At 36.6% G+C, this 26,091-nt stretch overlaps 2 protein-coding genes across 2 annotated transcripts in view; one reads left to right on the plus strand and one right to left on the minus strand.

Annotated features, from left to right (window-relative positions):
• The window catches only part of LOC121369341 (phosphatidylinositol transfer protein alpha isoform-like), a 29,101-nt gene extending 15,696 nt beyond the window's left edge, over nt 1–13,405 (plus strand). The window contains exons 8-10 of the mRNA XM_041494337.1: nt 2,320–2,415; nt 2,973–3,095; nt 7,073–13,405. Of these exons, the coding sequence (XP_041350271.1) occupies nt 2,320–2,415; nt 2,973–3,095; nt 7,073–7,123 (270 nt within the window). The 3' untranslated portion in view covers nt 7,124–13,405. The remainder of the gene's footprint in view (nt 1–2,319; nt 2,416–2,972; nt 3,096–7,072) is intronic.
• Nucleotides 13,406–13,718: 313 nt separating this feature from the next.
• Nucleotides 13,719–24,576, minus strand: LOC121369340. Its single transcript, XM_041494336.1, has 6 exons — nt 24,232–24,576; nt 23,014–23,044; nt 21,771–21,960; nt 19,306–19,446; nt 16,189–18,465; nt 13,719–15,468 (listed from the first exon to the last, which is right to left on the minus strand). Exons 1-6 carry the CDS (start codon nt 24,496–24,498, stop codon nt 14,670–14,672), a joined length of 3,705 nt encoding a protein of 1,234 aa, XP_041350270.1. The 5' UTR covers nt 24,499–24,576; the 3' UTR covers nt 13,719–14,669.
• Between the last annotated feature and the right edge of the window lie 1,515 nt (nt 24,577–26,091).

The raw sequence follows: 26,091 nt of genomic DNA on the forward strand, positions 1-26,091 counted from the left end.
TAAAGGTGAGGGAGGGTGTATTTTAACAGGGCCAGACTGGAAGGTAGAGGTTTTAACTGGAGGTTTTTAGTGGTGAGGGAGGGTTTATTTTAACAAGGCCAGACTGGAAGGTAGAGGTTTTACTGGAGGTTTTTTAGGGGTGAGGAAGGGTGTATTTTAACAGGGCCAGACTGGAAGGTAGAGGTTGTACTGGGGTTTTTAGGGGTGAAGGAAGGGTGTATTTTAACAGGGCCAGACTAGAAGGTAGAGGTTGTACTGGGTTTGTTAGGGGTGAGGGAAGGGTGTACTTTAAACATGGCCAGACTGGAAGGTAGAGGTTGGTCTGGGTTTTTTAGGGGTGAGGGAAGGGTGTATTTTAAACAAGGCCAGACTGGAAGGTAGAGGTTGGTCTGGGTTTTTTAGGGGTGAGGGAAGGGTGTATTTTAAACAGGGCCAGACTGAAAGGTAGAGGTTGTACTGGGTTTGTTACGGGTGAGGGAAGGGTGTATTTTAAACAGTGCCAGACTGGAAGGTAGAGGTTGTACTGGGTTTTTTAGGGGTGAGGGAAGTGTGTATTTTAAACAGGGCCAGAATGGAAGGTAGAGGTTGTACTGGGTTTTTTTAGGGGTGAGGGAAGGGTGTATTTTAAACAGGGCCAGAATGGAAGGTAGAGGTTGTACTGGGGTTTTTAGGGGTGAGGGAAGGGTGTATTTTAAACAGGGACAGAATGGAAGGTAGAGGTTGTACTGGGTTTTTTAGGGGTGAGGGAAGGGTGTATTTTAAACAGGGCCAGAATGGAAGGTAGAGGTTGTACTGGGGGTTTTAGGGGTGAGGGAAGGGTGTATTTTAAACAGGGCCAGAATGGAAGGTAGAGGTTTCACTGGGCTTTTTAGGGGTGAGGGAGCAGGACGTAGCCCAGTGGTATGGCATTCGCTCGATGTATGGTCGATGTGGGATTATCCCTGTCGGTGGGCCAATTAGGCTATTTGTCGTTCCAGCCAGTGCACCATGACTGGTATATCAAATGCCATGGTATGTAGTATCCTGTCTGTGGGATGGTGCATATGAAAGATCCCTAGCTGCTAATCGAAAAGAGTAGCCCATGAAGTGTCGACAATGGGTTTCATCTCTCAATATCTGTGTGGTCTTTAACCATATGTCTGACACCACATAACCGTAAATAAAATGTGTTTGTTAAATAACACATTCCTTTTTAGTGGTGAAGGAGGGGTGTATTTTAACAAAGCCAGACTGGAAGTTAGAGGTTTTACTGGAGGTTTTTAATGGTGAAGAAAGGGTGTATTTTAACAGGGCCAGACTGGAAGGTAGAGGTTGTACTGGGGTTTTTTAGTGGTGAGGGAGGGTATATTTTAACAAGGCCAGACTGGAAGTTAGAGGTTTTACTGGAGGTTTTTAATGGTGAAGAAAGAGTGTATTTTAACAGGGCCAGACTGGAAGGTAGAGGTTGTACTGGGTTTTTTTTAGTGGTGAGGGAGGGTGTATTTTAACAGGGCCAGACTGGAAGGTAGAGGTTGTACTGGGTTTTTTTAGTGGTGAAGGAGGGGTGTATTTTAACAAGGCCAGACTGGAAGGTAGAGGTTTTACTGGGTTTTTTAGTGGTGAAGGAAGGGTGTATTTTAACAGGGCCAGACTGGAAGGTAGAGGTTTTACTGGAGGTTTTTAATGGTGAAGAAAGAGTGTATTTTAACAGGGCCAGACTGGAAGGTAGAGGTTGTACTGGGTTTTTTTAGTGGTGAGGGAGGGTGTATTTTAACAGGGCCAGACTGGAAGGTAGAGGTTGTACTGGGGTTTTTTAGTGGTGAAAGAGGGGTGTATTTTAACAAGGCCAGACTGGAAGTTAGAGGTTTTACTGGAGGTTTTTAATGGTGAAGAAAGAGTGTATTTTAACAGGGCCAGACTGGAAGGTAGAGGTTGTACTGGGTTTTTTTAGTGGTGAGGGAGGGTGTATTTTAACAGGGCCAGACTGGAAGGTAGGGTCGTGATGTTTTACTGTTCATTTTAGGGATGTTTTTGTGTGGTGTGTGTGTATAACAAACTATGTTGAAGCCCTACACTATGCAGCTTTTCTACAAATTTCAGTCCTCAAAATAATTAAATCATTTGCACCCTCAAATTGAATTTAGAGGTGCAAGTGTGCATGTTTGAATCAGAAGCGAAAATCAGTATTAGTTGTGAGTAGATTAAAATTGTCAACGTTGAAAGTAACAGTTATCTGCTCAGTGCCAATTCTTTGCATATAGATGTAGATGTAAATTGTATTTTACATTTTTAATTGGTGCACTCTGTCCTATGTTCATACAAAGTATTCATTTGTTACAGACTTCTGTCCGCCCAGTCATGTGTTCATACAAACTGGTTCGCTGTTACTTCAAGTGGTTTGGATTGCAGAACAGAGTAGAAAAATTCATAATGACGGTTTGTTGTTCTTACTTAATTTCTGTTGTTTTGTTATCCTATGATACACTGAATATGTGTTGTTTTCTTATCTTATGATATACTTATATTACTTTGTTATGATAATAATCTAAAAACCCAGATATATATATGATGGGTCCACAGGAATAACCTATGATGTCACATTTTTAGTACGGTGATACTCTTCATTTGTGGAATATTTATGCTTAAGAAAGCATAATTTACCAACTACTTTTAAAGGACTACCATAATCATAGGTTTTTAATTTAGTGTGTCATCATGACCTGGACATACACAACTGTTATAATGCTATCTGTTTGGAAGTCATAGGTTATTGCCGTGGACCCTTCATATTTATTCCACTGCCCCTTTCCCTTTTCTCTTTTTAATTCCATATATTATATCCCCAATCATTCTACTGATTTCAAGATCTTTTGATGTCCACTACACCTCTACATCCCAGTTTCTCTACTACTGTGACAACTGTTCATCTTGTGTACTACACCTGCCATTTGTTAATTAGTGTTGTGAAACTTACACACCTGTTTGTATTTCAGCAAGAACAGCGACTGTTCTTCAATTTCCATCGACAAGTGTTTTGCTGGACAGACAAGTGGTACGGCTTGACCATGGAAGATATACGAAAAATAGAAGAAGAAACCAAAAAGCAGCTAGATGAGGTAAATACTGGGAGTGAAAGAGTTGATTGTTTGAACAGTGAAAAGCAGCTAGATGAGGTAAATACTGGGAGTGAAAGAGTTGATTGTGTTAACAGTAAAAAGCAGCTAGATGAGGTAAATACTGGGAGTGAAAGAGTTGATTGTGTCAACAGTGAAAAGCAGCTAGATACGGTAAATACTGGGAGTGAAAGAGTTGATTGTTTGAACAGTGAAAAGCAGCTAGATGAGGTAACTACTGGGAGTGAAAGAGTTGATTGTTTGAACAGTGAAAAGCAGCTAGATGAGGTAAATACTGGGAGTGAAAGAGTTGATTGTTTGAACAGTGAAAAGCAGCTAGATGAGGTAAATACTGGGAGTGAAAGAGTTGATTGTTTGAACAGTGAAAAGCAGCTAGATGAGGTAAATACTGGGAGTGAAAGAGTTGATTGTTTGAACAGTGAAAAGCAGCTAGATGAGGTAAATACTGGGAGTGAAAGAGTTGATTGTTTGAACAGTAAAAAGCAGCTAGATGAGGTAAATACTGGGAGTGAAAGAGTTGATTGTGTCAACAGTAAAAAGCAGCTAGTTGAGGTAAATACTGGGAGTGAAAGAGTTGATTGTGTCAACAGTGAAAAGCAGCTAGATGAGGTAAATACTGGGAGTGAAAGAGTTGTGTCAACAGTGAAAAGCAGCTAGATGAGGTAAATACTGGGAGTGAAAGAGTTGATTGTTTGAACAGTGAAAAGCAGCTAGATGAGGTAAATAATGGGAGTGAAAGAGTTGATTGTTTGAACAGTGAAAAGCAGCTAGATGAGGTAAATACTGGGAGTGAAAGAGTTGATTGTGTTAACAGTAAAAAGCAGCTAGATGAGGTAAATACTGGGAGTGAAAGAGTTGATTGTGTCAACAGTAAAAAGCAGCTAGATGAGGTAAATACTGGGAGTGAAAGAGTTGATTGTTTGAACAGTGAAAAGCAGCTAGATGAGGTAAATACTGGGAGTGAAAGAGTTGATTGTGTCAACAGTGAAAAGCAGCTAGATGAGGTAAATACTGGGAGTGAAAGAGTTGATTGTGTCAACAGTAAAAAGCAGCTAGTTGAGGTAAATACTGGGAGTGAAAGAGTTGATTGTGTCAACAGTGAAAAGCAGCTAGATGAGGTAAATACTGGGAGTGAAAGAGTTGATTGTGTCAACAGTGAAAAGCAGCTAGATGAGGTAAATACTGGGAGTGAAAGAGTTGATTGTTTGAACAGTGAAAAGCAGCTAGATGAGGTAAATACTGGGAGTGAAAGAGTTGATTGTTTGAACAGTGAAAAGCAGCTAGATGAGGTAAATACTGGGAGTGAAAGAGTTGATTGTGTTAACAGTAAAAAGCAGCTAGATGAGGTAAATACTGGGAGTGAAAGAGTTGATTGTGTCAACAGTAAAAAGCAGCTAGATGAGGTAAATACTGGGAGTGAAAGAGTTGATTGTTTGAACAGTGAAAAGCAGCTAGATGAGGTAAATACTGGGAGTGAAAGAGTTGATTGTTTGAACAGTGAAAAGCAGCTAGATGAGGTAAATACTAGGAGTGAAAGAGTTGATTGTGTTAACAGTAAAAAGCAGCTAGATGAGGTAAATACTGGGAGTGAAAGAGTTTATTATTTTAATAGTATTGGATGAAAACATGTCACAAATTCTAACTGGGTTTTATAAATTATGTGATTGTAGGGTTTTTAAATCAGGATTCAACTGTGGGTAAAAAGTTAACTGAGAGGTGTTTTATGGTGCTTATTGTTTGAACTAACAGGTTTTTTCATAAAATATTCATTTTTGTACCTCTCGTGTGTTCTCGGGTATCCTTCGCTTTCTCAAAACGGGTTAAGTAGTGATACACAAAAATCAGTACTTAGGTATATTGTAACACATTTTCATCCTCTTAAAAAATATAATTCTTCTTGTGCTAAATACAATTTTAAGTATACTGACTGAATGAAAACAAATTTTTAAAATAGGTTTAACAAAGTATGGCCATGTTTGCTTTTGTAGTTAGCAAACATGTTATTTATGTTGACATACAATCAATGTAATCCAAATTGATTTGGTATAGGAATTAAACATATTTGTGTACGTAATTTTTCATCACAATTAGAAGCAAGGTTTAATTTGACTAAAGAATTAGAATGGTTGATAATATTTTAAATGTTATTATTACACTTAAAAACTGGCACAATATCGTTTTCTTGGTGAAAAAAAAAGAGTTTTGTTTTATTATGGGGTTTGTAATAAATAAGAATAGCTCATGAATTAAAGGTGAAACCAGAATAGTGATAATAGCAAAATTATTTAAAACTTTATGAGCAGTAGTTTGATGTATTTAACTCACTCGATTGTCTACAGGTTTTAAAAAGGCAATCTGTCAGGTGACCGTCCATTTTAGAGAATTTATTTTCACACACAACCAATTGAAAATGAAAAATACTACACAATGTACAGAGAATTGAGGGTTCTGAGAACAGCAAATGTCATAAAAGATGTGTGCAGTGCAACCAGTTTTAAGTATTGACAGTAGATATACATGTATTTTAGAGTGAAAATGCAGACACCAAAACGTGCATAGTGTCTTGTAATCCAGGTACAGGTTACAACAAATTAATGCCTGGTAACCTATAGGTTAGGACAAATGTATGAAGGTTACAGGTCCCATTATGATTCCTTTGTAAACACCTGATACTTTGTTATTCATCCTCGTTATACTGATACTTGTGGGTGTCATTTCAGGCATTCAGATTTCAAGGAAACAATCGTTTCCTGTAGCATGTCGGTAAAATGGAACCAAAATTTTGCTTGCCATGATTATTATATCGAGTACGACTATTCAATGAAAATAATATATACAGTGTACCCTCGATTTATTGCCCCCGATTTAACGCCAACCTCACATATCGCCAACTGTCTTCCAAGTACCGTTTTTTCCCCCCGTTAATACCCTCTATTTAGCGCCACCATCGCTATCCGACATTTGCCAAACATGTTTTAGATGTTACAGTCCCCTTGATTATATCTGCATTGCTCCAATTAGCCATAATCATACGGCTGAACAGGAGTACATCGGCCGTAATTAAGCTCTACAGGAGTTGATACTTTTGTTATTGTCTAATGATTGACAAAGAATTAGTGGTACAAGATAAAAAGCTGGTCTGATGATCACGTGACAATAAGGGGTGTAATCAGCACATTTGATTGAGCAATTCTGGGTAAATGCATAAGGTCAGTTGTTTTAAGTGCTAATCAAGTATGACCCGCATTTAAATAAGTAAACAAACATCCTTTTTAACTGTTATTGTGTGTAAGCTGATGAATTGCAAAGCTCAAAGTGAATAAAGAATTGAAAAGGATTGACTTTGACACTGTGCTATTTAAATTTACCGTACACGTTTGTATATTTCCAAAGTTCATTAATGTTTAACTTGTTGCCTTGTTTTTGTTTATTGTCATTTTAAACAAACTGTATGACATTTAGTACATGTATCAAATGAAACATATGTTTGATGGCGCATTCTTGGCACCCTCACTTTAACGCCAACTCGATATAACGCCAAAATCACGTTCGTACCACAGTAGGCGGTAAATCGAAGTTATACTGTGTATATATATATATATATATATATATATATATATATATATAATAAAAACAGTTTTCGAAGTGTTCCCATGATCACAAGGCACGGAACCAAAAAAGTGTTTCCCATTAAATTTAAAATCCTATGGTCTGTAATTTATATTTAAACAACACCAAATTGACAAAAGTTTTGGTCATATTTTTTTTCCCCAAAACAGTTGTGAAGAACAAAGTACCCTGCTAGACTTTCTTGACATGTGGTAGCCTGGTAAGCTGAACGCCTGTTTTCGAATTAAATAGTTAAAATTTAATGACTATAAGAATTAATTTTTTATTTTAAAGATATCTTTCAACTCTGTTATATATTTTGATTAACTGTTAATGTTATCTATTTTCAGGCGAGACTACAGGGAGGTGTGAAAGGCACAACTGCATCTGACGATGATTAGTATGGGTGTGTCACAACCCGATACACACATTCATACTGGAACAAAACTCTCACATTAAACGTACAAGTGACTCAGTCGTAGTAATTTTAATGTCTCCATTTGTACAAGACCGATGCATAGATGTTGTTCTCACACACCTCGGACGTGTGACATTTACCACAAATCACGAGTTTAATTCATGGTTTCTTTTAGCTTTGTTAGGTCAATAGATGTTATTGTATATTGGATACGTTTTGACCATTGACTTTAGAATGCAGTTGGAATAAGTGATTTTTTCTAGTTTGATTTGGTCGAAAGATGAATGCTCCCTTCACATCGTGCTATCTCATTCTTACTAGCAATATGTTATATTTTATTTATTCTGCTTTGTTGTGTTACGTTTTAAATGTATTTTGTTTGGAGGAGCAAGTGTGGGAACTATTCATCGGTTGACCAGTCAATATTTGGTTAAATACACACTATCAACCCTAATCATGTGACAACCTGTCTTGAGAGGGCACTTGTCTAATAAAAGCCAATTTTTAATACTCCGAGATGTCTGTATAACTAATTTCGTCTTTAGGTTACACAAATTGTCATTAGGTCATTGATTTTATAACTAACTGTAGAACTGGTAGAAAACATGACTTCTTACAGGATTGCAGTAGCATGTTTGACATAGATGTCATGGGTTAGTGTACCATACTACATATAATCGGTCTTCTATTCTGTAAGTCTGTCTGTCTTACAGTTATGAATCATAGTGTTGGTTAATTGTGATTGTCTGTGGGAAAACCAGACCCAAGTCACCAATAGGAATTCATGCATAATGTTATTTTATTTCTTGTATTACCAGTATTAAAGGCAGAGCAGAATCGCATTTACCTGTACAGTTACAACATGATACAGTTGTGAAATATGTTTGTAAAATCTCAATTTTATTTGTTGTACTTTGGCAGGGTTTTCTCATAGACGGTCACAAATATCATGCAGATTTAGTAATGATTTTTAAAACAAATCCTAGCTAATCGAGTTGAATAAAATGTAATGTAACAAATCTTACTGTTAGACTCTGTGTTGTGACCGATCCCTCAAGATTCATTCTTGCTATTTGTTGTGTGATGGCACTTGCATGGTAAGTAATATTTTGAGGACCAGTAATAAAAAATATTGTTTATAGGGCTTGGTGCATTCAAAATGTTTATTTTGATTTTCTTTAAAATCTCTTAGACTTATTTTATTATTGTAGCAACTTAGTCATTCAAACACTATCAACATTTATCACCCTTGTGTATATGAATTCTTGTTCAAGAGTACCTCATGTAGGTTATAATATCTGCAGACAGCCAATATGGATTTGTATATTTTTGATTTGTAATAAAAGAATATTGAAAATAGGAGTTAACTGACAAACTACAAGTTGATCATTCATAGGTGCTTGATGTGTATACAGTTTTAAATTAAGTACTGATATGATTTACATTACCAGTGAAAGAATGTTTAGTTGCTGGGTTTTTTATATACTATTCTGTAATCCTAGATATATAAATCATGGGAGTTAGATAGGTGAGAGCAGTTACTCACTAGGGAAGTGAACATTTATTGCTTAAAGCAGGTCAGTTATACATGTACTGTATTGTGTTGCTGAGTGAGGCTGGATAATGGGCAGGGATTGGTTTAGTGAGTGTAGCACTGACCACAATTATTGATGTAATGTTTCACCATCTTTATTCTGAATAGAACAGCTGGAAAGGCCTGCTTTTGTTTTATATTTCATTTAATGTTTATGAAAAACCCAGACCTTTCAGGGCAAATCCATGTCTATAGTTAATGAATTATACGAGTTAATTATGGAGTTGATGTTGTTTGAGAGTAACCCAGTGGTGATATGTAGGTAGGGTTGTTGAACCTTACACTTGTCCCCAAATAACAAAGCAATACATTTTATAAATAAATCAACATAAAATTTAATGTTTAACCCCACCCACCCCCCCAAATTCAGATGAGGTACATTGTTATATGCACAAATCATAACTTAAGACATTGCTATGTCATAAGATATTTTAATTGGTAGGTTAACGGTTTTTCTGCTAGAACATTTAAACATTACCAGCTCACCATGGAAAGGGGGCTGCTAATGAAGAAAATATGTGATGGCGGCCAATTATTTTAGTTCAGTCGGCCCATTCATTCCTCACCAAATTTGTTTACTACAGACCCAGACTATGCATGCTTGTAATTTTTAATGGATTCTGTTCATGTTAATGTGCTTCAGAGTGTACTTCATGCTGAAACAACTTGCGATTAACATGACTATTGTTAATAATGGCAGCGATTGTGTGTATTTTCTGTTAGTGTGTATTTCCGTGTGTGAACTGCACATTCCAACATATATATAAGCCACTGTAAAACCGTTAAGGCTTCTTGCTTTGTCTTAATATTTGATTATATGTTCAGTTAATGTTTGTACTGAAATGTGTGTTGAGTGTTGCTGAATATTCATAAATATCGCTACTGTATGGCTTGATTTCTATTGCCTAGTATGAAATCTGGCAAAATTTAATTTTTTAATTTTTAATTTTTTATTATTTTTCATTTTTAAAAAGGCTGAATTCTAATGTCTGTGCCATTGTGTATGAATGTTGTTGAACCAGCCATAGAATGATTGAAATTATAGCATAGTTAATTTTGCTTAAAATATCAAAACCGTTATGCATCCAATTCCAATAGTTTAGTTATACTTATGCAGTTATGAATACGGTTTTCCCCATGTTATTACATTCACATACATTTGGAATCTTTGCATCTGAAGTCCCCAACAGGTATGTGATTAATTTTTCTGAGTTATCTGCCCATTGTATGATGTAATTATATCAGTTTCCCACTTTTATGATTATATCCACAAGATGTTGATTTGAAACACAAAACATTGGTTTATATCAACCATATTAAGATATTGAATCCATTTTGTACTAATTACCATGCATGTAACCTTTTTATCAAATGAGCTTTGTATGTCGGTCTGCATCCCCGTGTCTCCCCCTCCACATCCACTAAGTTTGGATTAATGAGGGTTTTTTTTTGGGTAAAATCACACTTCTACTGTTTTCATGATGTACAGTAGGTGTTTTGTATATCCAGTTGCTAGAACAAAAATCTCTATACACAATGTTCAGGCTTGGTAGATAAACTGTCTATGAATCTGTGATTACAGTTTGTTTCAAATTGATGGTAAAAGCATTTAACAGAACCTTGTCAGCTTAGCTGTCATTGAAACAATTTTAAAGTAGGAAAAATGGAACAAAAGCATTAAATCATTTGGAATTATTAGTCCTGCATTAGTAGGGTGAGCAATACCAAATACAAAACTAAACCATTTAATAATCACTTCCTTGTGTTTGATCATTCTAAACTTGTATTTTATGTATTTACCCTCCTTTAAGAACAACAGGGTTTTGAGTGGCCGTCTTTTTAACATAAAGTACAGTATTGATGTAACCATGACGACATGCAGTGTGTTAATGCACATTTTATCTTTCTGTTGTGTATTTGTGGACACTGGTCCAACATTTGATTCGGAGTATCATCACCAGATATAAAAGAAAACACCTTCAACATAGTTTGATATAATAAAATATATACTAGTTTACCAAAAATGTTGATCTATGTAATTTGGTACTAAACCGGCATACAAAAAAGAATAACATTTATCATAGAAAATATTTGTACCTAATGTGACTGTATAATCGACAATAAATATGTTTCCATTCATTGGCCTTGTTTAATCAAATACTTTTTATGTTATAAATTGTTTTTTGGAAGGAGGGACTTTTGCATTTATTAAGCATTACTGTATTCCGGTGTATACGGTAAGGTAAATGTAATGTTTCTGAAAAAAATTTAAAAAAAGAGAAAAGAAAAGGCTAAGATATAATTATAATGTGGAAGTTTATACACAGTACTGCATGAATCTGGAAATAATTAGTTTAGTCTATTAACACTACTTTGTCCTAGCTATAAAGTTTTGTTTGTGGTGATAATATAACATGTTTGAATTGGTGAGGACAGCCACCCCTTAGTACTAATAACTTCATGTACTACCATCTAATGAACTGGTTATTAACTGCTTGCTGTTAGATTGGGGTTATTGTGGGGGGGTTTTGTGGTCGTGTTTTTAAAAGCAATACTGCTGATGGTTGTGCCATCTTATTTCAATTTCTAAGCATGTTCATTTGATGTATCAAATGGTTACTTCGTTGTGCCATTCCCAACAATTAGCAGTCTGTTAACTATAAGCAGGCACTGAGAACAGAACATTATTTATATTCATGTTCAGCAACAGTGCAAGATCAATATACGTATTGATATTATTATATTGATATTAATATTGATAAATATCTAAATGTAGACATATGTTATAGAGTAATATTCAGAACAGCATACAACTTGTGAAATTGACCGAATATTTAACAGATTGCAAGATGCATAATGGTTGGCTTTCCACCAAAAAGTATTAATTATAAAAATGTAAGAATATATCTTCACCACAAGTAGCCTAAATAAGAGGAGCAGTAAGTACAGAAGGAATTGGGGTCTTAAAACACGGTCAACAATGGCTTTTTTGTTTTTTCTTCTCTTTTTTTTTGGGGGGGGGGGGGGGGGGGAGAGGTGTAACTAGCATCCTTGTAGCATTTCCCTCCCTCTCTTGATCACATGTAGTCTTTAAGTGCAATCAAGTGATCTCAGACCACCATGATTGTGTTTGTGCGGTTTTATAGAATAGCCACGTAGACTTGTGTGCTTCCTTACCTCAGGCTAAAAATAGCTCAAGCTTAATTAACAATTAATTGTATGCTTATTTTGTTACATATTCATATTTGTATGGTTTTATTATTTTATTACTTGTAAGTGTGTTTTTTTTAGTGGGGTGGGAGGGTGAGTAATCAACCCTTTTTTTTGGTGACATTTGTTGGTAGTAAATGCCATTTTTAATTAAGGAAACATGATTTTTGATTTGAGTGTTTTTGGTTATGGTTAACATTGAAATGTTTATGGTCAGACAGTGATATCTTAACATGACATTGCATTGTTTGTTTATTTGTAGTAGTGAATTTGCATAAATTTTTTTTATGAACATTATAAACGCAATTCAGTATACACAAATGAGTTGTCGGCACTGAAAACATTGTATTAATAATAGAGAAGAAAAACTTTAACTTTTTCTGTTTGACTGCAGGGTAATAGTGATGTTATATTTATTTAGCTTTGGCTCAATTATTAAAACTGCAGTCATGAGTTTGTTTCATTATAATATTTAACCACCTACAATAGATCATCCCCATTCTTCTTCCCATGATACATAATTCTTCAGTAACCTGTAGGTCACTTTTAAATGTTTCAATTCACCATTCAAAATGTGGAGCATCAGTTTGTTTTGATTTGTTTGTTATTTATTGATATAAATCATGGCAGTTAAAAAAAATGAAATCGCACAACTGAATTAAAGCTATAGTTGTGTTTGTATAAAGCATTACAAAACGGTGTCAACCCTTATATGACAGGGGGGTGGATGAGATTACAGCTTTTACTTTAAATGGACATCATTTTACAAATTAAAATATGTAGTGTTTGAATATACTATTGTGTAAAAAACCAATATCTTATTTGAAGTGTTAATTAAAAACACCAAATGAAATACTCAACTAAACTGTAGTACCTTGCATCTATTTACATACATTAACTCCATCTTACAGTGTTCATGAACTTCTGGTCACCTGTATTTAACAGAAATAATTAGGTCAAATATAATTATTTTAGATTTATCCATCTGATTTTGATGGGCATATAGATTTTCTTCGAGACTATTTACTATATAATGAATTTTGTAACAGATGTAAACAAAATGTTCAATATTGATTAAAATATTAATTAATAATCACATGCTGTATATTGTATATTAGGAATGAAATGAGTTATGGGTATCTGCTGTAGTAGTCTGCAAAACTACGACGGAACAGCTTTGCATGTTATGAACGGGTCCATAACAATGATGTATTAAACAATACTTTGTTACAATATGGACTTTTTATACAATATTTTGAGTTACTGGATCAGTGAGATCATTGGACCTTTACTTGAGAAGCTTTTCATACAGCTTCACATTACATTAACAGAATCATGCAGTTTAAAATTGTACATGCAGTTGTTGTACAGAAACCCATGACTAAAACCGGTTAGTCACTGAAATTAGCAAATGTTAATGCTTCAACATTCTCAATAATAAAAAAAAAAAAGGTAATCTTTCATTGTTGTCCTTTTGTTTTTTCACTTACATGTAAACTCTTGTTGGAGAACGTAATACCTGTATTTTATAGAAATACAGTGAAACTCCTCTAAACATGTAAACTCTTGTTGGAGAACGTAATACCTGTATTTTATAGAAATACAGTGAAACTCCTCTAAACATGTCACCCTTGGGACCAAGTAAATAGTCTGTTTTAAGAGGTATCCGCTTTACTGAGGACCTCTCCTGCACAGATATTTAAATGGGGACCACAAAAAATGTCCGGTTTTGAGGGAATTCCTGTTTCACTGTAATAACCAAAAATCACATATATCTGACAAGCATGTTCATTTAATAAAGTGCCAAATACATCTATAAATATTTTACAGCATTAAAGAATTTTGTGTTTGACCACACATTATACTGATATCACAACTGTTCTCTTTGTATAGTACATAAACCTGGGATGGAAACAGACACTTTCCATCTCGTTCCAGGCGAGTACAAATCACTGGAGACGAGTACAGTTTAAATCACACCGGTCCCCTGAACAGTAATCCAAGCTGATGTGGCCTATATTTTAAGATGCAGACTGTCTGGCTATTTCGCCATGATACTATGATGCCCTTCATATGTAACGTGTGTTCCTCATTAGCTTGCTAAAATATAGATTGGTATGTCCCAATAGTAGGACTACTAGTGATTTTTCTTGGGGGGACTAGTAACTTTTTAAGGATACTAGTCCCCTAGACCAGTGTAAATATTTCTTAAATTCCATCCCTGCATAAACCGGGATTCATGATATTCCCTGTTCTCCACTTTCTAAATTAGTAAGGAATGTTGTTTAACAACACCGCATATTTTAAACTACGGCTATTTTGACAGTTGGTCAAGAGAAGACACCTGTTGCCACATAGGCTACTGATATTTAAAAACCCCAGCCAGATTATTTTATATACACCTCAAAGGTGGAACAGTATATACCAAGACTTTAATGAACTAGTTACGGCACACTGGATGTGATAGGAGAAAAGCCTGAATTCCACTGATGATGAGCGATCCTGCATCCTATCGAACCTCTGAGTCATGTGAACAAGAGGTCTTATACTTTACCATGGAATAAAAGTTAAGGATACTAGTATTTCACTCCTTATCAATTAACTGTCAAATTATTTCAGTAAGTGTCTGAGCTTTGTTAGTGTTGAACAATTCATGAAACTGAAACAGGTATGTAGGAAAGTTCTTTCACACATGGAATAAAATTTACCAACAAATAAAATGTCATTACGGATATTTTGCTCCTTCACCAATTAACTGTCGAATTGTTTCAGTAAGTGTCTGAGCTTTGCCAGTATTCATCAGTTCATGGATGATGCTGGATTTGCAGGAAATTGAAACTGGCAGGAAGAAAAGTTCCTTCACACAGTCCATACATAAATCTCTGAAGTCGTGGAACACCGAGAACTGCAATATTCTCGCAATCGAATCTGAACTGAGTAGCCTGGACGACAAAATGACCTTCATGTAATGAGCAAGGTCAGTGAGAAGATACTGGTCTGCCAGTGCCAGGACGTCCAGACTTACATCAACCAAAACATTCTCCTCCACTTCACCCCCCTCCATCTGCAAGACAACGGAGCAGTTCAAGTCGCAGCCATGGAGATAGTGCAGGACATAGAGCAGAGCATCATGGGATATACATGGTATCGTTATCTCCGATTGGCTGGCCTCAGTGTAATGTCCTTCCAACATGGCTGAAAACACGGAAGACTTGTTTATTAAGGTTTTCCGGTTTGACCCAATTCTCTTGTCACCAATTAAAAAGAAAAGATCAAAATGTTCTTTTTTATAGTGGCAGCTCGACTGAAAATCGGCTGAAGCAGATTTTGCAAATATAGATCTAAAACTGTCTCTAGTTCCTGTTTGTTTCAGTGCTGAAGGTCTATCAACCATCTTGACAAGAAAGATAACTCCACATAGGATGGCACTGAACAGTGGCCCCACATCCCCTGATTGCAGAAATGACAGCATCTTGTCAATTACTTTCATGCTGATCAAATAGTGCTGTTGCATCCCAGGACTCCTGAGAAAAAAAAAACAGAAGAAAAAAAGTGCATAAGTCCAATATGATACATACTAGTGAGAACAACAAAAAAACCCACCTCCACACAAACACAAACAAAAAAACCTAACCCAAAACCCCTGGTTTAAACCATTATGTAATATCTAAAATTATCAACACAAACTGCATCCAAAGACGTGTAAATTAATTTTAATACGAAATGTTATATGCAATTAAGACATTGGTATAGGTATCTATAATTTGAATCTGCCATCAAGGTATACTGGGTTATGCTGCATACAAATGAGAGTTTTTTAATAAGCTGCTATATTTGGTGTATCAGTCTTTTCTTTTTTCTCAGCTGTAATAGTTTTGGATAAAAATCAAAATAAACATATACAAGTCTCCTTAGTGGGACGTAGCCCATTGGTAAAGCACTCGCCTGATGCATGTTCACTTTAGGATTGACCCCCAGCCAGTGCATTACAACTGGTATATTAAAGGCCATGGTATGTGCTATCCTGTCTGTGGGATGGTGCATATAAAAGATCCCTTGCTATTAATAGAAAAATGTAGTGGGTTTCCTCTCTAAAACTATATCACAATTACCAAATGTATGACATCTAATAGCCAATGTGTTGTTAAACAAAACATACTTTAACTTTATCAGTCTCCTTATAATGTGGACATATTGAAGCACAACAGTTATTCCATCAAAATGAAAAATAGTGTGGAACCCACCAACACAGATACAGGAGACACACGGAACAGAGAATCTGAATATGTTTCTCCTTCCGCAGCAGAATGTGCGAGATCACTCCTCGTCCAAACGGTGACGCTGCAGAAAAACTCAAGTCCTTGAGCAGACTGAGTCCTGTTCCCGCCACGTCAATGACCCAGTCATCCAAGGCACAGTTGTTACCCGATAGAGATCTACCACTGTCGTAGTCGAAATCGTGCTCCATTCTAACGGGAGAGGATGGCTGCGGGTCGGCTACAAGCCTGTACTTTGACAAATCGAGATCGTATGAAATGCTGAAACTAGAATCACTCGACTGCGGAGACCAACTGCTTCGTCTTTCCGTCTTCTTCCGGTTGAACAGCTGATAGGCAGAGTTATCTACACCTTCATCGTTCAGCAAAAGGTTCTTGTAGATGAAAACAGGAGCAGCAATTCTGAGCAGTGGTTCTAGACAGTGTGGATTTCTCAAAAGTCGTGACAGTGTGCGAATACATCTTGACTGAGGTGTGGAGGACAGCGTGAGGTAGTCTAACAGGCAGGATAACACCGGACTGACAATCAGATATGGTGATGGGTCAGTCTTTACCGATATTCTAGACAACAAAATCAAAATATTCTTTTCTGTCGTCTTCAATATGTTAGGTTTTGTCGAGTCTGGTTTGGACCTCTTAGGAATGTTTTCAGTCAAGTCGAGTGTCTGGCTTTCTGGGGATCGTGCCGAAACCGTTCTCTTCCCTTTCCAAACACACATGTCAACAGTGTCTGTAAGAACATCTTCACATATGGTTGGTTTTACACAAACTGTATTATGGAAACTTCCACCACTAGTGTGTGCAGTATTAACCTTTGTTTGACTAGGCTGGCTGGACGTAGTTTCAGGGTTACTACATTCGTCAGCTTGATGACATGGTGATGGATGTATCATCCTGTCCTTAACAGCTGTAATGCTTTCCTGCAGCTGTTCTTTCTCGGGAATATCCCTGAACAAATCAGTTGGATCCTCCTCATCCTCTTCCGAGGAATAGTGCCACGTGCATACGTCATCGCTGCCGTGACTGCCTGGTGGTGACCAGCCCAGGGGGGAGAACTTGGGGGGTGAACTGCTGCACATGTAGGACTTGCTACCGATCGGGCCATACATATCGATGTTGAGTGGACTGGTGGCCGATGCAGGACTGGACGGAGGACTGAACAGTGATGAGCACATGGACGGTGATGACATCACTGACTCATTACTCAGAGGACTGTACTGGGCGGCAGGCAGACGTGGACTGACTGAAGAGTTTGTTGACAATCTCTGTCTGTTGCCAACACCAACGGATGTGCTGACCATTGTCCACTCTGTGTTGATGGTGTATGTCGGACTATCAATGCTGAACACGGGATCATGACTTGAACCGGGCTTCTCATCCTTGATTCCTGCTTCATTTTCAGACTGATCAGTTTTCTGCCCTCCTGGATGAACGGGAGACTTGTCAAATAATCTCCTTTTACCTTGTCCAACCCTGGTATCAGGACTAACTTCATCCACAGATGTGTTACGCACTCCAGGACTAACTTCATCCACAGATGTGTTACGCACTCCAACACTAACTTCATCCACAGATGTGTTACACATTCCAAGACTAACTTCAGCCACAGATGTGTTATGCACTCCAGGACTAACTTCAGCCATAGATGTGCTACGCAGTCCAGAACCACCTTCAGCCACAGACATATCGCAGAGTCTAGGCACAGATTCAGCCGGAGATGATTGACGTGTGTCTCTGATTCTCTTCACTTGTGTTTTAACATCCAAGCTCTCGGCCACCGACACAAAGTGAGCAGATCTCTGAAGGTGTTGCAGCAAGACGGAAACCAGCTCGTTGTCGAGAAGAACATCAATGCTGGCATCATCATAATGGAAGCAAACCAAGCCACTGATGAGTCTATCATGGACCACAGAATACTGTTTGTCTTGCAGCGACTTTAGGAAAAGCTGGAGACCTCCGTGTTCGCGAATCTTTACTCTGTTCACAGCCTCCTTGCCACAGAGGCAGATCGCGTTGATAACCGAGATCTTGTTCACGTGTGTCCGCTGGTCTGTCATCAGTCGGATGAGAAGTGGAATACCACCAGCGGCTCCAATGGATGGTCGGATGTCCGAGATGTCAGTCAGATGAAGCAGAAGGGAAAGTGCATTCTGGGATGTGGTATTATCAGCATCATCCACTAACTTGACCAGCTCTTCGAGAATATTAGCATCTAAAACCTGTTGTGCAAAACTTCCAGAACACCTGAATAATACAGCATGAAGTGTTTATAATAACATCAATGTCAAAGAAATTGAAAATGCCTGAAACATATATGAAGTTAAGTAGTCAATGTATGTGGAAATTCAACATATTTCACAAAATACAGACTTCTTAAAAAAAGAGAAAAAATCATCAGTGCATCAAACCCCATATCATTAGCTTTATGTATTTAAACATTTTGCAGTGCTTGCTTGATGTATGATAAATTTAGCATTGATATCCATTGGTGAACCCATTGGTCTATTTGATTTTCTCATTCCATTCAGTGCTCCACAACTGGTATAACAAGGGCCATATGTACGGTACTATCTGGTACATATGCTGCTAATTGAAAACAGAGCTCATGGAGTGGTTGCAGTAGATTTCCTCTCTCATGAGCCATGTCTGATGCCATATAAACGTAAATAATGTTTAGATTTTGTTGTTAAATAAAACATTTCCTTTCTTTTAAACCTTTTTCACCTAAGGGATGGGACGTAGCCCAGTGGTAAAGTGTTTGCTTGATGCATGGTCGGTCTGGGATCGATCCCAGTCAGTGGGCCCACTGGGCTATTTCTCATTCCAGCCAGTGCACCACGACTGGCATATCAAAGGCCATGGTATGTACTATCCTGTCTGTGGGATGGTGCACATAAAAGCTCTCTTGATGCTAATCGAAAAGAGTAGCTCATGAAGTGGCGACAGCAGGTTTCCTTTCTCAATATCTGTGTGGTCCGTAACCATATGTCTGACGCCATATAACCATAAATAAATGTGTTGAGTGAGTCGTTAAATAAAACATTTCCGTCCTTCCTTTTTCACCCAGTGTTTTGGAACACCTACCCTGAAGCCGACAGTTCACAAAGACTCCTCAGTGATGACGTCACCAACTGTGAGTCATCCTTCTTTAGCAGCTTCGACAATGGCAAAACTGCACCATGTCCAATGAGCTTCTTCCTTTCTGCCGCAGTCTGTCCAAACAGCCTGAATCGAAGATCATCAATACAGGTGGTCATTATAAGCAAGTGAAAGAATGGTCATTCTTAATAATGTTAAGCAATGGTTATAACAGATGACTGACAGGGTAGAAACACTTGGTGCTGTTAATTGTCTCCACCACTAGTATATAAAAGCCAAAGGTCAAAATATGTGAGTCCAAAGGGGTTATTAAAAAATAAATGTCTCTAAACAAGCAGTCAACTCTGATTTATATTAACCATAATACAAAGGTTTTTGCAAAAAAATGTGAATAAGAAAACTGTTTAAAAGGAGCTAAAGTTTATAAAACATGTTTTACCTCACAACCTGCATGCATCTGACCTGACCAGGAATATTTTGTTCAGTATCAAGTCGCAATTTGCTACGTCAGTTTCAGAGATCACTACACCCTTTTAAACCATTAAACAGTAGTTGCTAATCAAATTTCAATTGACTAGAAATATCACTAATCAAGATTTTGAAAACCAAATGTTCCCTGTCCAGTTGTTTTATCATGTTATATATTGCAGAAGTTTATAGTGTGCAAGAATATTATACCATGAGACGTTGTAGTGATCGAGTGGCATAAATCTTGCGCACTATAAACGAGTACAATAAATAACATGGCAAAACAACTGGTATGTGTCTGCATTTATTACACACCACCTTTCTATATTATGATTAACACAAGTTTCATTAAATAACACCACTGACTTTGTCTGGAAAGTTAGTTGAATTTTATGGAATTGATGGAACATTGAGCGTCCTGGATAGGTACATAACATCATTCACGACTATAGGAACATGACACCATTCCTGACTATAGGAACATGATGTCATTCGGGTGTATGTATGCGAGATTTTGTATCACACATATGTGTATTTTTTTTTTTTTATTGCAGTCAGAATTGTCTTTACTACTATATAGTAAGATTTAATGGGTATGTCATAAATAGAGAATAATACATGAGTGTCCGTTAGATACCATTTATCTCACAATGAGTTGTTTTTAAACAAGTTGTAAGATAAATGGACATGAATGTATTAAACGTTTGACTTCGCTCAAGATTTCTGCCCGCGACAAACGTAAAACATAATGTCGAAATAAGCATTTCTTAGCCTTAGTAGTTGTAATGCTAAAATGTTGTGCAGAAAATAGTATTTTTCTATTTCATTTATCACCAGCCGTGTTGTGACCTGGACTCAACTCGGTGGTCATGTAAATCGCCCACGTATGGGCGGGTAACTGTCCAGTCAGTGGACACGTTGGAATAAGCATTATCGACCACTATCCACAAAATTGTTGTCCTTATATGCCATGCCGTTTCCAAGTCATACTCGTCGGTCATTTCCGTCAGTGCTCGATATTCTGTAAATCACCTGTGGCCAATGGCGTGGGCAAGAGGCCGAGCACTAGTGAACAGTTTTTCTATCACATCACATTCTACTAACGTTAGACACAAAAACCAGTCTAGCGAGCGACTGTTTAGGATTGTGGTCGAGCGCTCAGCCTCCGTTGTGATAATATTAAAATGTATGGTGTCATGATCAGCTTTTGCTGAAGTAGAGAGAACCACAGAGATGGGTACCTAAACCAACATTTCAATATGATTTGTTATATAGAGAATAATACATGAGTGGCCGTTAGATACCATTTATCTCACAACGAGTTGTTTTAAAATGTATCTAACGAGCGAAAGCGGGTTTGATACGTTTTTAAACGAGTTGTGAGATAAATGGTATTTAAGAGACACGAATGTAAATAATTATTCTGTTTCTTACATATCCTCAAAAACCAGGGTTTAAGCAAATTTTAACATCTTTTTAAACTAAAAGTTATTTACAGCCGTTGCGCTTGTAGCTAACTTATGCATCACAGACACATGATTTTCAGGTTAACTATACGTCACAGTGTAATCTATTTCCACCATGTTGTTTTTTATTGGCTGCATGGCACTGGTGACCTGGTCCTCATCTAGGAGCAGCCAGTCGAATGTCTTGAAATTGTTAACACACGTGTGTTAACAACCCATGTGTTATACAAATTAATGCATGGTGTTCTCACCAGTGGGTATGTAAGAAATGTTTTTACATAACTATATAAAACACTAAATGTACTAGAAAAAGCAGATCTAGTCTTCTTGACAAATGCCATGATGATTGAAAATCTACAAAATTAACTATTCCGTGCTTATTCACTTGTGACCTACAACCGTTAGAATCTACCAAAGCAGTTTTTAGAATGACTTAATTAAATATAAACTCATTTAAATATAGTTTGCATGAAAACCGAAAGACAAATCCTGTGTTAATAACGTTGGATGACGTACCTCAGTGCTCGACAACAGACAGTGATCAGGTCTACGTTACTGGCTTCTTGTAGGAGTTTGACGGTCCGCAGAAAGACGTCATCACACTCGGCTATCACTTGGCAGTTGTCCCTATCAATAGCCAGATTGGCCAGAACACGACAGCTTCGAAGCTGAATACTGGGTACACTTGTCTTTACAAACTGATTTGCTGTAAGTCAAAACAGAAAACAGAATAAGTTTTACCTTCCTAAATCAAGCTTTCATAAGTCTGCATATTCATTGAGATGATTTAACGAACAAAAAACGAGAAAGAAAACCCCCAGATTATTTGAAATCTTAATATCAAGGGAAAGAAGTAAAATGCATTTTAAGATCCGATTTTAACCAGACTGGGAAAACCCCAATAAGTTCTTGTCAGTTTATGTAGTAACAAAAACGTTTTTAAACCAACTTACATTGATATAAATTTACAAAATTCTTTGACATTATTCTAACATGAGAAAGGAAAGGAAATGGTTTATTTAACGATGCACTCAACACATTTTATTTACGGTTATATGGCATCAGACATATGGTTAAGGACCACTTCATGGGCTACTCTTTTCGATTAGCAGCAAGGGATCTTTTATATGCACCATCCCAGACAGGATAGCACATACCACGGCCTTTGATGTCGTGGTGCACTCGCTGGAGCGAGAAATAGCCTAATGGATCCACTGACGGGGATCGATCCTAAACCGACTGCGTATCAAGCGAGCGCTTTACCACTGGGCTACGTCTCGTCCCTCTAACATGAGAACGCATAAAATAAATAAACAAAATAAAATATGTTATTTTGAAATTTATCTGCATGGCCAATATTTTTTGTGTTAACACAGCCATGTCTGAAAACATTCACAGGACAAGAGAAAAAATTATTTTACAATGTTTTTGAAATTTATAGGAGATGAATGGAGGGTATTCAGGGTTTACGAAAAATAATACATTTTATGAAAATAATGAATTAGTCATGCTTTTGCTTTTTAAATTTGCTAATTCCTGTACTAAATATTCACCAGTCTAACAAACAAAATAAGACACAAAAGGAAATATTACAGTATCCCTCAGATAAATATAAACTGATCAATATGAAATATATATTGTTCTGAACAAACAACATTTTACATACCTATCTTAAGATGATTAAACATAAACAATGAGAGTTCATGGAAATCATTGTTATTACCCGGAGTATGGAAACATTTGATTTTAAACAACTTACCAACCACTCCAACTCCACCTGCCTGACAAATCTGTAAAACAGAAAAGATTTCTTAAACACGTATCCACATTATAATTTTATATAATCATTTTATAAAATTATACTAACTTTGTGTGAGTCAGACATGATCATGAGTTGGACATCTTTGTAGCTTTATTTCTCGAGTTTTACACTATTCTTATATATTTAATTGGGATTAAATAATAAACAAATTATAAATATTAAAATTATGGATATGCTTGCACAATGAAATGAATGTATTTTGAAGCGGAACATCCAGATAACTTCTGAATTACTAATATTCAAGAAAAATAACTCTAAACAACTGGAAATGATGTGTGGTGGTCCATAAATTCCATATTAATAATACACATAAAAAATAACACCATTAAAAGTAAATTTTAACCCTATCATCACATGTAAACCATATAGCCCAGTGCAAACATAGTCACTATTTATACATTGATAGGGTGGGGGTAAATTTCACAACCCTTAGAGTATTATTTCTTTTTGTTGATTATTACTATTATTCAAAACAATGTCCACTACACATTTCATGTTGAATAGATATTATTTTGAGATGTAATATGCACTTGAACGTCGTTTAATCCTGACCCAATATAATCGTGTACAGTGCATGTAAAATAAGGACAGGGGACTCATTCAGATGTCCATAAAAATAGATTGACATAGGGGTGATCTAATTGCCTTGTGTTTTTTTCACTAGTAGCAGACGACAATGTTTTGTGCAGCAGATGAGTAAAATTTATTGAGAAAATTTGGAGATAGAGGGATGTTCATGTATGTTAAAAAAGTGCCTTACGGAAAACAGTACTTAGATTAGTTACATGGTATTTTTAATTTTTTATAATTACCGCAAACTGGCAACTTGTAAACATTGCTTTATTCTTATCAATAAAACATACTTCCATCAACAAAAACTCTGCCTTTGATGTCATAGCTTTTCTTTGATGACGCACAATTGCTATTTAAAGATAGTGCACCAAAATATATACTGCGTCATAATACATACAGACGATATATAAAGCAGGCAAGTACTTTTTGCACCCCTGTTATTTATTGTGTACAAAGCCAAAACAAGGGTGCAAAGAGCAACTATCGTTGACCTTAACGTTTAGAACTATGGAAGTGGGAATAAAGTGTCATGTCACAAAAATGAAAAAAATGTTGTTGTTTTATTAAATATTGACCACCTACAGCCAGTCTAGCCTTCGTATCCATGGCCATATTGCCCAGGATGCTGAGTATGATATCAGCGGTGGAAGTGTGTTCTGACTCGGGGTCTTGTGTTCTAAGAATTTCAACAATCTTTGAGATGACAGATGCGGCCAACATTTTAGCAACACCATTTTTATCTTTGGATATTAGCTTTCGAACAGTAACCAATGTGTTGAACACCCGTCGACTCGAGTCGCAGGATAGAAGTTCCTTCAAACTTGTAAAATTTGCATTGTCCTTGCTCATTTGTGTTTTAAATGTCAAGCAATAGCCTAAACATTAATAAGAAAAGGGAAAAATGAAACTGATAAAGAGTTACTTCTCTTAGACTGGTTTACAGGTTGCTATGTTACCCAGCGTAATAGCAAAAATTATCAGTGTAGTTTGTCTTTTTTATTTATTTCCCATTTTAAAGAGTTATAACAAGGGAGGTAAATCAGGGGGCAGTGACTATGGGTTGTATTACACCATATAAAATCTCATAGGCGAGCAAGTTTGTGTTTAAAAACACTATATGCAATATATCAACCAAACTATGACCCATAAATATCACTACTACAACCCCTAACTCGAAGTATTAACTGCAGAAAATGATACCATTCATGGCTCATTTTCGGTATAACCAGATGTTTTTTACAACACCCCTAGTTTCACACAAAATTTGATTACTTTTTTTTACAGGTACCCCATACATGTTTCAAGCGCAAGGCTACTTGACACAGTGGTAATAGATGAAATAAAATGACATAAATTTTTTTTTTGTCCAGATGAAACTTCTTTTTTTTTTAAAAATATTTTTACAACCAACACGCTCACATTTATCATCAATCACAGGACTTGTGGTGTTAACTTCTCTATCAAAGGTTCGACGCATCTCCAACTTTGACCCAGCCGGAAATTATTTGGTTTAGTACTACCGGTTCTAATGGACCAAAACAATTCCTATTGCCGATAAAGTTAACATTTTCCAATAAAACTGATAACGTATCAACACACCCAAGCAGTACACCAATAAAAAGTGTGACACCTCATATTTAATCTACCCGCAAAAAAATTGGGGTGGGGCGTCACATACTATTTAAAATATTTAATTTATGTTTTTATTAGCAACCCTCATTTTCGTCGTAAATCGCAGTTGCATATTTGGGGTACTCAGAACTAGTTTCTACCGCTGGTCTATACTGCATGATGTATAAGAAATAAAAGTGTATTTATTTATTGGCAATCGATAATAGTATTTGCACAAATAATCAATCATATTCAATGTCACATATTATATTAGTACTATCATCAGAGCCGCAGCACCTCGAACTTACAACTGACATATTATTTCAGGTCCGTAGCCAGCATTTCGAGTGGGAGGGTTCGACTAGGTATTTGCTTGGGCCTTAAATTGGATATAAAGTTGTTTGAAAGCGTGAAGCGCCCGGGCTTTGTATGGGGGAAGAGGGGTCAGGGGCATGCTCCCCGGAAAAATTGAAATTTCTAAAAGCCAAAAATGAGTTTTCCTGGCATCTGGAACTTAAAAATGGATATTTTAAAACAATGATTTTCGACTATGTTGTAGATTGTATTTTTGTTATTACGGTTATTTATTTGTTTTGTTTTTAAGATAATGAAATTCTAGCACACAAGAGAAGTTAAAGGTATTGGCAATTGCTTATTATAACGTTTGTAACAGAAAATGTACGTGCATAAGTGTAGGCCAACGAGGCAGGGGTCGGGGCGGAGCAAAACCTCAAATTCGTGCAAAAATTATGTAGATATTCGGACAAAATGTGCTAACCTGAGACCTTTTTATCATTAATTTCCATCATTCCACCTGCAAAATTAGTTGTA

The sequence above is a fragment of the Gigantopelta aegis genome, chromosome 3 (assembly GCF_016097555.1).
Source record: "Gigantopelta aegis isolate Gae_Host chromosome 3, Gae_host_genome, whole genome shotgun sequence".
NCBI classification, from domain to species: domain Eukaryota; kingdom Metazoa; phylum Mollusca; class Gastropoda; order Neomphalida; family Peltospiridae; genus Gigantopelta; species Gigantopelta aegis.